The 16,873-nt window shown below is 34.9% G+C and overlaps 1 protein-coding gene across 6 annotated transcripts in view; it reads right to left on the bottom strand.

The window, feature by feature from the left end:
* Positions 1-9,088: 9,088 nt before the first annotated feature.
* PMS1 (PMS1 homolog 1, mismatch repair system component) overlaps positions 9,089-16,873 on the bottom strand; it is a 108,428-nt gene continuing 100,643 nt past the window's right edge. For all 6 annotated transcript variants that reach the window (XM_045520444.2, XM_045520439.2, XM_010960033.3 and 3 more), the window contains 2 exons: positions 14,301-14,461; positions 9,089-9,456 (listed from right to left, as the gene is read on the bottom strand). In XM_045520444.2, coding sequence (XP_045376400.1) covers positions 9,292-9,456; positions 14,301-14,461 — 326 coding nt within the window. In that variant the 3' untranslated portion in view covers positions 9,089-9,291. The remainder of the gene's footprint in view (positions 9,457-14,300; positions 14,462-16,873) is intronic.

Below are 16,873 nucleotides of genomic sequence, written 5' to 3'. Positions count from 1 at the left end.
TACATATAGAAAACCCTAAAGATGCCATTAAAAAATGTTATAAATGAATTCAGTAGAGTTGCAATATGCAAAAATCTGTTTTGTTTCTTTATACTAATGAACTACCAGAAAGAGAAATTAAGAAAACAATCCCATTTATAATTGCAACAAAAAGAATAAAATACCTAGGAATAAAGTTAACCAAGGAGGTGAAAGACCTGCATATTAAAAACTACAAGACATTAATGAAAGAAATTGAAGGAGACACAATAAATGGAAGGATATTCCATGCTCATGGATTGGAAGAATTAATGTTAAATATCCAAACTACTGCTAATGGATTGAAAGAATTAATATTGTTAAAATGCCCATACTCCTCAAACAATTCTAAAATTTGTATGGAACCATAAAAGATCCTGGATAGACAAAGCAATCTTGAGAAAGAAGAACCAAGTTGGAGTCACCATGCTCCCTGACTTCAAACTATATTACAAAGAATACTAATTAAAACAGTATGGTACTGACATAAAAACAGACATATAGATCAACAAAACAGAACAGCCCATAAACAAACCTATGCATATATGGCCAATTATTTTATAAGAGAGCCAAAAATACACAATGGGGAAAGAACAGTCTCTTTAATAAATAGTGTTGGGAAAACTGGATACTCAGGTGCAAAAGAATGATACTGGATCATTATCTTATACCATACACAGCAATTAGCTCAAAATGAATTAAAGACATGAACATAAGAACTGGAACTCAAACTCCAAGAAGAAAACATAGGCAACAAGCTCCTTGACAAAGGTACCTTAGCAGTAATTTTTTTAATCTGACACCAAATGTAAAAGCAACAAAAGCAAATATAAACAAGTTGGACTATATCAAACTAAAAAGCTTCTGCAAAGCAAAGGAAACTATCAACAAAGTTAAAAGGCCTACTGAATCAGAGAAAATAACTGCAAATCATATGTGTGATAAGGGGCTAACACCCAAAATATACAAGTTAACTCACACAACTCCATAGCAAAAAAAAATCTGGTTAAAAAATGGGCAGAAGATCTGAATAGACACTTTTTCAAAGAAGACATACAGATGGCCAATAGGTATGTGAAAAGATGCTCTTATCAATAATCATGAGGTAAATGCAAGTCAAAACCACAATGAGATATCACCTCACACCTGTTAAAATGGCTACTACCAAAAATACAAGAAGAAATAAAAAGTGTTCGTGAGAATGTGAAGAAAAGGAATTCCTGTGCACTGTTGGTGGGAATGTAAATTGGTGCAATTGCTGTGAAAAACAGTATAAAGGTTTCTCAAAAAATTAAAACTAGAATAACTATATGATTCAGTAATTCTACTTCTGGGTATTTTTATGAAGAAAATGAAAACACTAACTCAAAAAGATATAAGCACCCCTATGTTGATGGCAACATTATTTACAACAACCAAGATATGGAAACAACCTAAGTGTCCATTGATGGATGAATGGATAAAGATGTGGTATATATAAATACTATTCAGCCATAAAGAAGAATGAAATATTGCTATGCATGGACCTTGATGGTATTAAGTGAAATAAGTCAGATAGAGAAAGACAAATACTGTACAATATCTCTTACATGTGGAATCATCAAACAAATGCAAAAACAAGCTCACAGATACAGAGAACTGACTGGTGGTTGCAAGAGGCAGGAGGTTGGGGGTTGAAGACATGGGTGAACTTTTTTTTTTTTTCAGTTTAAGTGAGTGAAATTTAAAAAAAAATTTTAAAGTACACTTAATATAACCTATGATGAAACAATGTGAAAATATTTTATTAAAAATAGGAAATGTGAAAAAAAAACAAGCAAACAAGAAAACTTCCCTGCTCCCACATCAGCTCAAATGCAATTTTTTTTTTCATGAAGCTCAGCACCCTTGCTGCTATGATTTTTCTTTACTCCAAACCTCCATTGCATTTTTATTCTTTTCACTAAGCATTGATTCTAACAGAGTTATTTGTAGACTATTCTCTTTTAATAGACTTCAATCTTCTTGAGGACAGAGACTGTTTAATTTTGAATCCCTCTGTATATTGAATTCCCCAGGGTGTTTTTGCTAGATGCCTGATTAAAACTGAGTGAACAAATAAGTTTTAAAATGTCACTAAAATCATTCTTTATGAAAGAAGTAAAGCCCAAAGGAAAGCCCCCTTAAGAAATTGCTGTGGGTAGCAATATCTAGACAAAAGATGGCATGAATCAAAAATAAAAGTTAATATTCAGTAAATAATACTAATCTCTTTCTGACTCATAGTTTGATCCCATAGATAGATGACAGCATGGACACGTGAGAATGGAAAATTCTAGAGATTATGTGGAAGAGCTGAAAAATCAGATCTATAAATTAAAAAATCTTCTAAAATTAATATTATCCCCAATTTCAAAGGCATGATCATAAAACATGACCTCAAATGTAAGTTATTTAATAACAGAACATTTTAATAAAAAGAGTAAGATGTTAGATATTATATAAGTTAATAATAAAAAAGACTACATTATTTATAAGAAAACTTCAGATGAATTTGCAACGCCTCTACTAATCATCTTCTGCAAGACCAACGTAACATTCCTATAATAAAACTCCTCAAGTTGGCATAATGTAAATGCTCTGTTTATCTATCTCTGCATAACAAACCTCCTCAAAACTCACTGTTTTAACAATTTATCTTTCATGTTTCTGGGGGTTGATGAGCTCAGCTGGGCAGTTCTCACTTGGGGTACCTCATTTAATCAGATGGCAGCTGAAGCAGTCATATAAAAGCAGTCAATGTCTGGCACCTGAGCTAGGATGGCTGAACAACTGGGAACCAACCAGTCAAGCATCTCTTCACATGGCCTCTTCACCTGGTTAGCTTTTACTTTTTTATATAATGGCAAACTCAGGGTACACTGACTTCTTATGAGGTGAGTGACTTCCTCAGGGAAAGTTTCAAGAGAGCCAGGAGGAGAGCTACAAGGTTTCTTGGAAGGCATATAGCCTCACTTCTGTTATAATCTAATTAATGATCAAAGTAATCATAAACTAGCCCAGATTCAAGGGTGAAGGAGTGGAAGCCACTCTTAATAGGAGGAGTGAAAGGGATGGCTTACATATATAAGAAGGGAAGAATTGATGGTGGTCATTTTGGAGCCAGCTACCTCAGTAACATTTTGAGAATATGGCTGACCCTTGAACAACACATGTTTAAACTGCTTGGGTCCACTTACTTGGGACTTTTCGCAAACATACAGATGGCACTGAGTAGTAGTGGGTTCCACATTTGTGGAAATGGAGGGCCCACTATGGGACTTGAGCATCCATGGATTTTGGTATTCTCCCCCACACCCCAGGGAAACCAAGGGACAACTGTGTATAAATCCAACTTTTTTATAAAGAATGATATCTCATTAGAAAACCTAAATCTGAATTCCCAACAAGAATGGAGAGCCATAAACACACTCATAATTCTGACTGATATTCAGCATGTTTGGATTAAAAATATATCTGTATTCTATCTTAGGAATCTAGTATTTGATCAAGGAATTATGTGCACCCTTGTTAACCCAAATGTGGTGTCTGAACCAGTAGCATCTGAGAACTTGTCAGAAATGCAGACTATTAGCCCCTACCCCAGACCTACTGAATCAGACATATATTTTAACAAGGTATCTAGAAGAGTCATATGCACATTAAAGTTTGAGGAGTGTTGACTTAGGCCATACTCATATACAGTTGTCCCTCGGTATCTGTGGAGGATGGGTCCCAGGACTCTCCACAGATCCCCATATCTGAAAATGCTCAAGTCCCTCATATAAAATGGCATAGTACTTGCATATATCCTATACAGATCTTCCTGTATACTTTAAATCATTTCTAGATGAGTTATAATACCTAATGTAAATACTCTGTAAATAGCTGTAAATGCTATGTAAATAGTTGCTTTTATATGGCAAATTCAAGTTTTGCTTTTTAGAGCTTTCCAGAATTTTTTTCCTAAATATTTTCGATCCTTGGTTGATTGAATCTATAGACGTGGAACTCGCGGATAGTGAGGGCTGACTGTACTAGTATATATAGAGAACCTCAAGCTTGTTATCTGAAGAAACCTAGGAAATGTGAAGAATTCTTCATCAACTTTGGGGGCAGAGAAGGATTGTATATTTCATTTCAGGTTTAAAAGGAAAAAACAGCTAAAACTTAATTGCTCCTATAAACTCTTTAACAAGTTAGAAATTGCATATGTGAAGATTCTTGTTTTAATCTTGTTTTTATCTGGGACATCAAGAATCATCACTATGTTTGGGGGAAGAGATCTACGAGTTTTTTTTAATATCACTAGGGAAGCTAAGACAAAAAAATTAAAAATGCAGAGAACTTAAAAACAGATAATAAGTACATTATACACATTTAGCTATTTATATGTAAAAACATATGAAAAAATACTTACCTATTATTATTAGTGAATTACTTAAAATACACTTAGGCAGAATAGCATCAGTCTTGCAAGTTAATTTACTGTAATTTGCCAATGCTTTCAGATAAAATTAAAGTAAATTTGGAAACAAAAATGTCCTTTTTAAAGAAAAAAAATTAACTTTTGAAAACATACCATTTTCTTCCAAAAATATGTTCAATCCATTCACAATTTCTTTCCTGTTTCTTCTTAATTCATTATTCATTTCTATGATCTAAATTACAAAACATAATTAAAATGCATATGAGAAAGTTCTTAATAATCAAGTAAGTTCAACATGAAAGATAATTTTAAATTTGTCAGCCATTACTTTGACTTGTTAAGCATTTGGACATACATGTTATCTAGAAAATTATATTTGAATATTTAAGCCCTTTATAGATAAAACTTTCACTGAAGGAAAAACTAGAAACTTTAGGTTGGTTTCCAAAAGGCACCTGATACAAGCCTAGATTAAAATTTAAGCACCTGATTTAATAATTTTTTTCAAGATACTGAATGATTTGAGTAGAGCTCAAAATGATTAGCTGAAATCATACAGACTCCTTAGTGAGGACAAGAAAGGCAAATGACCCTCCATTCTTCCAGTGATCTGTTATCACCTTAAATTAGCTAAATGGAGAAAGACCTCTTTCCCACTCTAATTCTATTATGAAATCATTCCAGAGAGTCTAAACGGAAAACCCCCACAAGGCTATGAGTGCCTCCGTAACTGTCAAATAGACTTTATCTGTTACCACAAAGTCGTTATCTCTTTTTGTTTGGATCACAAATATTGTCTGAATTCTCAATTAACCTGCTTTCTCTGCTTCTAACTTAAGTGTTCTGATCCTTAACGTGTACCTCCTGCTTATACCTTTTATTGGCTTCCCACAATCCTTGGGATAAAATCTCCCGAATCCTTACAGGCCTATGAGACCCTCTGTGATCAAGTTACCACCTATCACTCTAACCCAATCTCCATTTACTTCCCAAGATCCAATGATGTAGAATTCCTTGCACTCACCAATGCACTGGGCACAATGCTATTCCTCCTGCCTGAAATACCCATCTTTTCTTTCTTCTCCTGGATAATTCTTTAACCTTAAGACTCAGCTTTCCAGTTTCTTCCATAGGTTTCTCCAAGGTAGGAGTGTGTGCCCTTCTAGGCTTCCATAGTACATACTACATACCCTCATAACATTTATATTACATTGCAGTAGTTTTTCTCATCTAGAGGGCAAGGAATGTCTTTTCTCCATATTCTGTGTTCAGCACTGAGTGTGGCACTCAATAAATGTCATTGAATAAACAAAGAAATGAATATACAACTAAAGTAGAGATGGAGCAGCTGTAGTGATTTTGATTACAATTTGAGTACACTGGAAGAAGTCTATTCCCTCCCAGCAACTCCCACCCCAACTGATTAGTTTAAAACATTTTATGGAAAAAGCAGGCTTCTTCAGAAGTAGTTAAATATGTCCAATAGTAATGCAGTAAAAATTAACCAAAAACAGGTCATACCAGCTTCTGCTAATAAATACTCGAGATGAAATAAGAAAAAACAAAATTACAGAGTATTAGAAATAACTGTGCACCTGGGGGTCAAGTTCAGCATCTTCATTGCAGAGATGGAAAAACGTGGGCTAAAAGAAATGGGCTTGAGATTGCTAGAACTCTGATATAGGATAGGGCAGTAGTTCGCCAAGTGTGGCTCAGATCTGATATCCACTGGAACAGAATTTTAAAAACTTGAGAAACGATTTTTACATTAATTTGTAGTGGTTTAAGACTGAATAAAAAGTGATTAAAAAAACTCAAGACAGCAGCAGTGAGAGTTCAGTAGTGTGTTGCTGGAAACAGTAAAGGTTTTGAGAATTAAAATGTTTAAAGTTTAGGTGAGATCAACTGAAAGATCTAGAATGAAATAGCAGGTACCTGTTAATTATTCATGCTTATGGAGAGAAGTAGTTGACAATCTTGAGTCATTTTTTTATTTGGTCTTGCAGTAAAATTTATGATTTTTCTTTCAGTACTTACCTTTCTTCGTTTTGTTTATGGTAATATCAACATATGAAGTAGCACCTGTAGAGTACTAGATCAGCAGTAGGCACTGAGGCAAATCATAATTACTCTGGTTTCTATTTTCTTATCTTTAAAACTGGTTGGATTCCATCACCTCAAAGATTCTTTTTTAGCAACTATGAATCCATGAACACTGGTCTGCCGGATAAATCTAGAATGCTCCAACTGCAAGAAAAGTCTAGTTCATTTAAATACCTTAATATTACTGTATTTAAATTTCTTGGTAACTTTGGTTTTTAAGTTAGTGGGTCAACCTTGAGTCTCCAATAAATACTTCACAGTTACATTTTTAGTTAAGAAACGTAGGCTGCAAATTCTGCAATCTGAAGCCAAAAAAATCTGGATAGCATCATAGAGAATCAAACAGCCAACGAAAATAGCAACAGAAATCTGTCCATCTGAATTCAGGTCTAACACTTTCAGTGCGTTAAATAGTTGAAACCTCGTAGGCACTGAGGGACCACACATGACTACCTACAGGGCACCCAAAGGGGCCTTCAAGACTCATCCCCGCGTGGCTTCGGCGTCACCCCTGTACTATAGCCCAGGCCGGGATCCTACGCAAGGCCCTTGGGGGCACACCTTAAGAGTCCTCCCTCTTCCCAGCCAAGCCGAGACCTAGTGGGAAAAATGGCAATGTGGGATGAGGCTTTCCTTTCCCTCCAGACTTCCTTGCCTCGCCCTTAATCCCCAGAGCCAGTTTGTCAATTAGCAGCGGCCGTTACCTCTATCCTGGGAGCCAGGGCTTCGCCATCGCTGCCGCCCGCTCCAGCCATTTTGTCCCGCGGCGCCGCTACCGCCGGGGATTCTGGGGGACGAGAGGGCAGCTGAGGGCGGTGCGCGGGGGCGGAGCTTCCACCCCCTGCCCCCACCCCCCCCAACCTGAACACAACGACGACCTCGGAGGTGGGGCCTCTACAGAGCTGGCCCCAATCCGCTCACTAGACTCAGAAAAATTTTGCCGCTCAAAGTTGACCTACATTCCTTAGAGCAGCGTCAGGGATTGTTTTACATTTTTCCTTTCTCCCCACAAATACGTCGACCCTAACCACTAGGACCTTTTTCTCATGGCAGGCAGGATGAAAATGGTAAAGAACACGAGCTTTGGGATTAGAGTCTCGGTAGTACCTACAGTAACCCTGGATCTATTGGGAAGATTAATGAGATCATACAAGGTAAGAGCATACTGTTTCTAGCAAATAGATGGTAAATACCTGCTGTTATTACAACTAACCTGATTTGGCAGAATCCATGACTGGAAAGAGAAAGCAAAATGTTTATTCATCCAAGAAGTGTCGTAGCACCTTTTATAATAGACTGTATTAGCTAGAAAATGAGTCCAAAATTTTGCTTAGGACTGGCACAAATGACGCAGACTTCATTATTTTCTATATCTCTATTAACTCCTCTTTCCTCAATTTACCCAGTAAATTAAAAGGAATTACTCTCAGGAAGGTCTCCCAGAGGCAGGCTCCACATTTTTAAAGGGAATAATGGGGAAAAAGCCCCAGTATTTGGGTTACTGAAAACAGGATAGTGTCCTGGGCTACAGGTAGAATTCCAGGTATCACAATTTGTACCTCAACACAAGAGTCTTAAGAATTTAAACACTCCTTGAGAATTACAGGTGATAGGAATATGAAGACATTGTATCCAGTGTAACATTTTATAAAACAAATATACTAAAAGTCAAGTTTCAACTTTTTGTAAATAATTTTGGTGTGCTTGTGGGATCTGGTTTTTGAAAGGACACATGCACAATGAATAATTTTAATCTCAATTTTGTTTAAAAATCTGGATCGTCTCATGTTTTCTGATAAATTTTGATCCCAGAAACCAGTAATTTCCGTAAGAGACAGCAATTTCTCAACTGTTATCCCAAAATAGAGGGTAAATCGCAGGATTTTTGAAGTTAATGTTTTTTCTTCTTACTCTGAATTTCATTTTCTCACTTTTCCCCACTCCTTGTCTCTTTATCCTAGTTTACACAAAATTGATAATCTGTTATCAAGTGTATCAGTTGAGCCTATGTAATATGTCCTTGTACAGAACTGACCCAGTGTATTAAGCTCAAGCTACCATAACAAAATACTATAGACTGGTAACTTAAAAGCACAATAGGCATTTATTTTCTCCCAACTCTAGAGGCTAAAAAGTCCAAGGTCAAGGTGCCAACCTTGGTTTGGTTTCCAGTGAGAGCTCTATTCCTGGGTAACAAGGGCCACTTTTTCTATCCTCCCATGGCGGGGATGGGGTGGGAGGGAGAAGAGAATAAGCAAACTCCCTGGTACCTCTTCTTATAAGGGCACTAATCCCACCATGAAGGCCCCACCCTCATGACTTTATCTAAACCTAATTACCTCCCCAAAAAGCCCATTTCCAAATACCATCACACTGGGGGTAAGGGCTTCAACATATTATTTGGAGGGCACAATTCAATCCATAGGACCTTGTAAATCAACCACCCAAGAATATTAGGTATTTTTCAATTTGGAGTTTACAACCAGTAATTATTATGAAGGCTGTTTCTTGAGAATAAAATCAAGTAATAGTCTATATTACTTTATTTGATTTTTCCACAGTTTTGGAAATTTTTTTCAATATACAAATAAGCCAGTGAATCCTTACTTATAAAACAACCATTTAACACGTGATAGTACAGAGATGGTTTAAAAATTGACTCATATTACTTTGTGACCAAATCACTTTCAATAATAGTAACAAATTTTCTTAAACATATTTAATCATGTAGCTTCTGGAAGATGGGTTAAATGATGAAAAAATGGGCGACCATGAACACATCCTTTAATTTCATTTCTAAATTGATGCTTCATTCTGCAGATAATGTCTTGGACGTCTTCTTTTGGTAAGTACATGGGTAACTGTCTAGACAGACGCACTGCTTCTCCCTGTGGAGAGAAAGCCATATATTTTACTGTGAGATACCATGAAGCAGAAAACATGTTTTTACTGGCAAGGAAGACAGAAAATTGATTTTACTATTTTAGTATTCATTCACTCAAGAAGTATTAATTAAACACTAATTATGTGCTAGTCACTGTTGCAGGGTTCTGGGAACACAGAGAGAACAAGACAAATAAGATCCTGCTCTTGTGAAATTGACATTCTAGTGCAGGGAGAAGAGAGAAAGAAGACAAAGAAAATTTCAGTGAGTAATAACGCACAAAATTAAACTGGGCAACATGACAGAAAGTGATTGTGTGGTTAGGAAAAGCTTTCTCAAGGTGACATTTAAACTTTCAATTTAATAAGGAACTATGCACAACCTGGGTAGTGAATTTGATGTAAAAACTTCAAAGACAGGAAATGTGTGGCAGCTTCCTATTCTGAAGAGCTTTGAATATTTGGAACATCTGAACTGATCACAATTTAAATAGTTCTTATTTAATTATCATAATGTTTAGTTCCGAGAAGTTAGAATATCCTTATAAAGGAGACTACAGCTTAATTAAAAAGCTTACCTCTTAAATAATTTGGCAAAATAGTTAATTTTCTGTGAAGAATAAAGTCCATACCTGGCTCATTTTATGCAAAAATAAATAAATAAATAAGGAACTATGATGCAAAGTTCACAGGGAATGAAAAGCATTTCAGGCAGAGGGAGCAGAAAGAACTGAATGGTCAGTGTGGGTGCAGCATAGTTACTAAAGGAAAGAGAGGAACAAAAAAGGGAGTTAGTCAGGGGCCAGATAACCTTTTAGGACATGGTGAACAATTTGAGTTTTAATCTGAATGCAGAGGGAAGTAACCAGAGGGTTTTTAAGCAGGAGACTAACATTTGTCTCATATTTTAAAAGTATGGCTGCTTTGTGAAGTATGGTTTGAGGTAGGCCAAGAAGAGAAGTAGGAGTCTTGTAGGCAATCACTGCAGTCCTAGTGGGAGGATTTTTTAATAATTAGTTAATTTTTAAATTGAGGTATAGTTGATGTACAATATTATATAAGTTACAGGTGTACAATATAGTAATTCACAATTTTTAAAGGGTATGTTTCACTTATAGTTATTATAAAACATTGGCTATATTCCTTTGTTGTACAATATATCCTATAAGCTTATTTTATATCTAATAGTTTGTACCTCTTAATCCTCTACCCCTATATTGCTCCTCCTCCCTTCTCTCTCCCCACTGGTAACCACTAATTTGTTCTCTGTATTTGTGAGTCTGTTTTTTTTGTTGTTGTTACATTCACTAGTTTGTTATATTTTTTAGATTCCACAAATAAGTGATATCATACAGTATTTGTCTTTCTCTGACTGACTTTACTTAGCATAATTCCCTCCAAGTCCATCCATGTTGTTGCAAATAGTAAAATTTCATCTTTTTTATGGCTGAGTAGTATTCCATAGTATATGTACCATATAGTCATCTCAACACATGCAAAAAAAGCTTTTGACAAAATTCAATACCCATTTATGATAAAAATTCTTAACAAAGTTGGCATAGAGGGATTATATATACCTCAACATAATGAAGGTCATATATGACAAACCCACAGCCAACATCATACTCAATAGTGAAAAGCATAAAACATTTCCTCTAAGATCAGGAACAAGACAAGGATACCTATTCTTGCCACTTTTATTCAATATGGCATTGGAGGTCCTAGCCACAACAATCAGATAAGAAAAAGAAATAAAAGGAATCCAAATCAGAAAGGAAGAAGTAAAAGTGTCACTATCTGCAGATGACATGATACTATACATAGAAAATTCTAAAGATGCCACCAGGAAACTATTAAAACTAATAAATGAATTCAATAAAGTTCCAGTATAAAAAAATTAATATATGGAAATCTGTTGCATTTCTATACACTAATAATGAAGCTCAGAAAGAAACATTAAAGAAATAATCCCATCTACCATTGCAACAAAAAAGAGTAAAATAACTAGGAAAACCTAACTAGGGAGGTAAAAGACCTGTACTCAGAAAACAGTAAGACACTGATGAAGGAAACTGAAGACAACACAAACAGATGGAAAGATATACTGTGCTCTTGTATTGAAAGAATATTGCTAAAATGAACATACTACCCAAGGCAATCTAGATTCAATGCAATCCCTGGTAAAAGTTTTTGACTATGGTGGTAATAGTGGAGATGGAGGGAGTTATAAAGATTCCTGACATGAGTTGGAGGTCAAGTCAAAACTTGCTGATGGACTGGTTATGAGGGATGCAGAATCAAGGATAATGTCCACATTTCTGGTATGGTAATGCTGTTTTCTGAGACAGGGAAGACCAACAGATTGGGGGTAAATAGCATTACTGAAGCTAGCTTCTTTGAATATTTACTTTTTTTTAATTGTTTTTCAAAGATCTTCAATCCTAAATTATTCTCTCTAACCATATACTCTCTTCCCATAGTCTTTCCAACCATCTTACTTCCTTTATTCCAACTAAACTTTTTCTTTTTCTTCACTTTGACCTTTAATTTCCTCAATCCCGCCTACTTCTCCTGTCCCACCAGCACCCTTCTGTCATCTTTTCCTACTTCAGTTATGAAGTTAGTGAGATATTAAAGATACTATCTCCAGCTTCCTGCATTCCTTCTAGATTCCAACTGGAATCTAAGGGCAGATTCCTACTAGAATCTAATTCATCTTTATATCCCTCTAGGATCTAACCGTTTCTAATATATAATATGTGTTCAAATTTTCTTACTCACCCTTTTGTTCTTCCACCATACTCCTCTTGCTAATCCCTACCCTTGGATAAATTCTACTAAAGCATTGTTGGAGAATCACAAAACTGTCCTGGCTAGATCCAATACCAGCATTAGCATTTATTAACCCTTAACGAAAATTGGACATTGAATTTTTCTCTAATCAACCTTCTCTTACAGTACCTACTACTCTTATTTTCAGATCGTTTCCAATATACTCAAATCTTCAGTGCCTCCCCAGCCTCTTCACTCTCAGCAGATAACTTCTCCTATTCTATTACCACATATATCATACCTGACTTCTCTCAAGTTTCTCCCAAAGTATTTTTACTTTCACTTTAAAGACCTCCCCTCTTCTGTTCTTGATTCAGGGAATGGTTTCTCCTTTCTAAAGCTTATATTTTTATCTCATCTCCCTTCCTGGCTCCTTTGGAACTTCTGCACTTTAATTATTATCAATCTTTTCCACCAAATTCAGTACAAACGAGTTAATCTCTATTCCCTTCACCACCCTGTGAATTGCTGCCTACACTTCTCACCACTGCTCCCACTCTTTGACTATCCCTACCACTTTTCCATTATGGCACTCTTCAAGGTTATCACTGCCATCTAACAGCCACACCTGATGGTCTTCAGCAACTACTACCCTATAGAGAATGTGATACTACTTATTTATTTTTAAATTTCTTTCCTCCCTTGACTTTTTTTTTTTTTTTGAGGGGGAAGTAATTAGGTTTGTTTGTTTGTTTGTTTGTTTATATTTAGAGGAGGTACTGGGGATTGAACCCAGGACCTTGTGCATGCTCAGCATGTACTCTACCACTTGAGCTATACCACCCCCCCACCCTCCCTTGACTTTAATATCCACTCCTCTCTTGGTTCTTCTTTTACTCTCCTATCTTTATCTCTGATTCATCTTATTCAGTTTGACCTTATACAGAAGCATTCCTGTGGTTCTGGCAGAAGTTCTTCCTCTTTTTTAATCAGACTATTTTCCTTAACAATCATAGTCACTATTGCCTTAACGTAATATGAGGTACAATATTAGTAAAACTATCTGTATCCAATCCCAACTTTTTTCCTCTGTAATTTCTAAAATTTTACTTCTTCCCATATGGTTCTTCAATACACAAAATGCTACCCACAACTCCCTCAACATTTATTTAGTTTATATTAACTCTTTCACATGAAAAGATTCCTTTGGAGTCCCTAGAAATTGTCAGTGTTGAAATGCTTCCACAATAGGCTGGTAAGTTCCACAGGACAAACCTTTGGAGGGATTCATGGAATGCTACTGAATACAATCTTCAGCAAGGGTAAAAATGGACTTTCCTGTTGAGGAAGTCTGACCCTCAGAATGCAGGGCCCACCATGATCACAGTGTAAACACAAATGGCTCACTTTTTAAAGGAAGAAAATATACTTTATTTTAAAAGTTCAGGTTTGTTTTAAAAATAACATGAGTCAACCCTGAGGGATAGAACTTCAAATACAGAGACAATCACTACTATTTTAACACTACTCTCCAACATTTGGACATTAAAAAACTTACACTCGTCATCCATTCTCTGTTACTTTTGAATTTATTTTTTAACCCACTGTTACACTTCTCATTTGTGGTAGATATTTCTAGAAAATTAAAATTTCCATTTATTCAATAATCTACATCTTTCACTTACCCACCCCTCTTTTGCTCCTGAACAGATGAGGGCTTAAGATCATATTATAGCTCTTTTTCAGACAAGTATTTGGTATAAAGGTGGAGGAATTTTTGATACCTTCTAAAAACAAAACAAAAAGAACTTCACAACAAAGTCTCTCATGCATATGGCTCTTCCTCAATATGTACTCAAGAAATAATGTTATAGTAAGGATCCCTGATAGAGTCTACCACAACCAGTCTATGATGTTCAACTTTTAATGGAGTTTTCTTTTATTAATAGCATTTCCTCTTGCAAACAGATAATAAACCTTATAAAAACTTTACTATTTTGAAACCATTTACTCTTTTATTAAGGAACAGTTAAGTATCTTAAAATCTAACCAATTTACATAAGCTAATAATGCATACCTCTAAATAACTTATCACTTTGCGAGGTCTACATTCATAAACTTCCTTTGCATTTTTGTTTAATATAGCATTAAGAATTTCTTTTAAATCCATCACTCCATAGAATGGGAGACAATTAGCCATTCCTTCTATTTCCAAGTAGTTTTCAGCAATGGAAACTCCTTAAAGAAAAAAATAAATAAAATCACATATATAGTTAGTTTAGTTTTATTTAATCTATATTCCAGAAAATGCCTATTAAAAATAAAATCACTATTAAAATATTTAGTAAACCATCATTAGAATTTAATAGTCAGGAAAAAGTTTTGTTCCTTAGTTAAGGAACAAATAATAATATCCCATGGGATTTCACATTCACATTTAAGTCATAAGTGCTCAAAGAAGCCACATGTGCTTCATATCATTTAATTTAATCCCAGTTATTACTGTTCTGTTCCCTACATTCGTTTAGAACATTTCTTACTTTGGAGAGAAAATGGAGTCCCATGATACTTACTGAAATGAAACTGGTTTAAATGTTTTAACAACTGCTACTTTTCAAATTCTGTCCTACTGGTATAACATGTAAAGGTCTGAATTATTTTATGATTAGTTTAACTTACAAGTTATTATAAAAATACTCACAGAGTAACATTTTTTCCCAGCTTTATTGAGGTATATTTGACATATAACTCTGTGAAAGTTTAAGGTATACAAAGTATTGATTTGACACACATATATACTGCAAAATGATTACAACCATAGTAACTTTCTGTATTACCACTGAGTAACTTAATAATAAATTAGTAATTTAAGGAAATGAAATACTAATGTTCATTCAAAATATTTTACTAGGATAATGTTCAAAACTTATATATTATCTATTATTTAAAAGACTTTAAATAATTTAATGATTAAAATATAACTAAAACCTAGCAACATGATTGGATATATAATGGGGTAAAATATCTATAACAGCATACATTCCCAAGCATCAAATTTAGCTTCAGAATGCATTTTATAATTTGGGAAAATAGCAGAGATTCTTACTCTTTGGCTACATCTATGTAACAGTGTTCTTAATATTGAAGACCACAAAATGTTACCTATAAGAAAAAAAGTCCACTGTTGGGTAAGTAATAGCTATCAGTGGATAAACTGAAAAAGAGGAGTGATGTAGCTTGAAGAGTTTTAGATCCTGAGATGTCAATGATCTCATCCCTGACCTGTTCCTAGTTACAGACTGGCTGGCTCCTTGACCTGATTGGCAGATGCAATGGTGGGACATTAAAAAGAGTAGGCATCCTAATGTTCTTCCCAGGAAACAACTGGAGACTAATAAGATATACAATCAAGCATGAAGGGATAAAATACAGAGTTCAGTGCAGGGAGACAAAATGACAGTTTGAGCAACTGGGGGAACTTAAATGGGACTTGAAAAAGGGTTTAGACAGGAAAAGAGGAAGTAGCAGAATATTCTAGTTCACATCTTTATATATATATACAGACAGGCAAATTTATCAGTCAAGAGACTTCACTACTGCAGGTTCTATATCATTTATAGTATGATTAGATTGGAAAGCCTAATACTGACTACATTAACCCCAGAAAATTATACATATTTCACAGAATTACTTGTGGATATGGGTAGAAAGTATTTGCCAACAAATGAGGAAACTAAGCAATATTTTAATCTCTGCAAAATTAAGATATGGAAAACTTGAGACATTTGGAATCATGTTCAAGAAGTTTCCATACAGTTCTATGAAGTGCTTCCCAGTTTTCATGGAAAATACTTCAATAAGTGGTTTGATAAGTTTTTATTTCCTAAAATGTATAATTCTTATTGATACAAAATAAAAAGCTATTCTTATTTACAAGCAGAGTTCTTAGGGTTACATTCAGAATCTTTTTCTTTAAAGCCAGAGGTATTCTTCCTCGCTTTCAAGTGCCTTTATCTTTATCCAAAGATGTTTTATGACAATGGGCAAACTGCTGATCAAAAGTTAGTCCAATACAACAGAATGCTCACAAAAGAAAGAGAAATGGTCTTTAAGAAAACATGACATAAAAATCAACAACAGAAAAAGCAGCTAAAAAAAAAAAAAAAAGAAAACATGCATGTTTTTAATTTGATTTGTTACTGACAAGAGAAATAATGCTGATGATAACCTGAAGTTAATTCCAATCAAATCAAGTCAGTTTGCAGGTGACTGCCTCATTCATTTTCACATCTTTGTACCAGGCAAAGAACCTGGCATTCACAGGACTTGAAAAACACTATCTACAAGCTAAGAGCTGAAGCATCTAACAGACAGAAACTTACTGGGTAACTCAAAAACAAACATGCTCTTTGAACAGGTGGTATTATCCTAAATTAAAAAAATTTTTTCTGTGATAACATCCTTCATGAAAAAAATGACACTGTCACCAATGCCACAAAGTTAATTAGGAAAATAGATTAAGAAAAAAAAATTTGCTACACACATACACACACATACACTCTTTGCTTCACACTTCAAATAAATTTTTAAAATGCCAAAAACCCAGAGGAAAAAAGATTTCTAGGAGGACCAAAAATATGACTATAAGTC

Source organism: Camelus bactrianus, chromosome 5 (assembly GCF_048773025.1).
Source record: "Camelus bactrianus isolate YW-2024 breed Bactrian camel chromosome 5, ASM4877302v1, whole genome shotgun sequence".
NCBI classification, from domain to species: domain Eukaryota; kingdom Metazoa; phylum Chordata; class Mammalia; order Artiodactyla; family Camelidae; genus Camelus; species Camelus bactrianus.
This window is presented reverse-complemented; position numbering and strand designations above follow the sequence as displayed.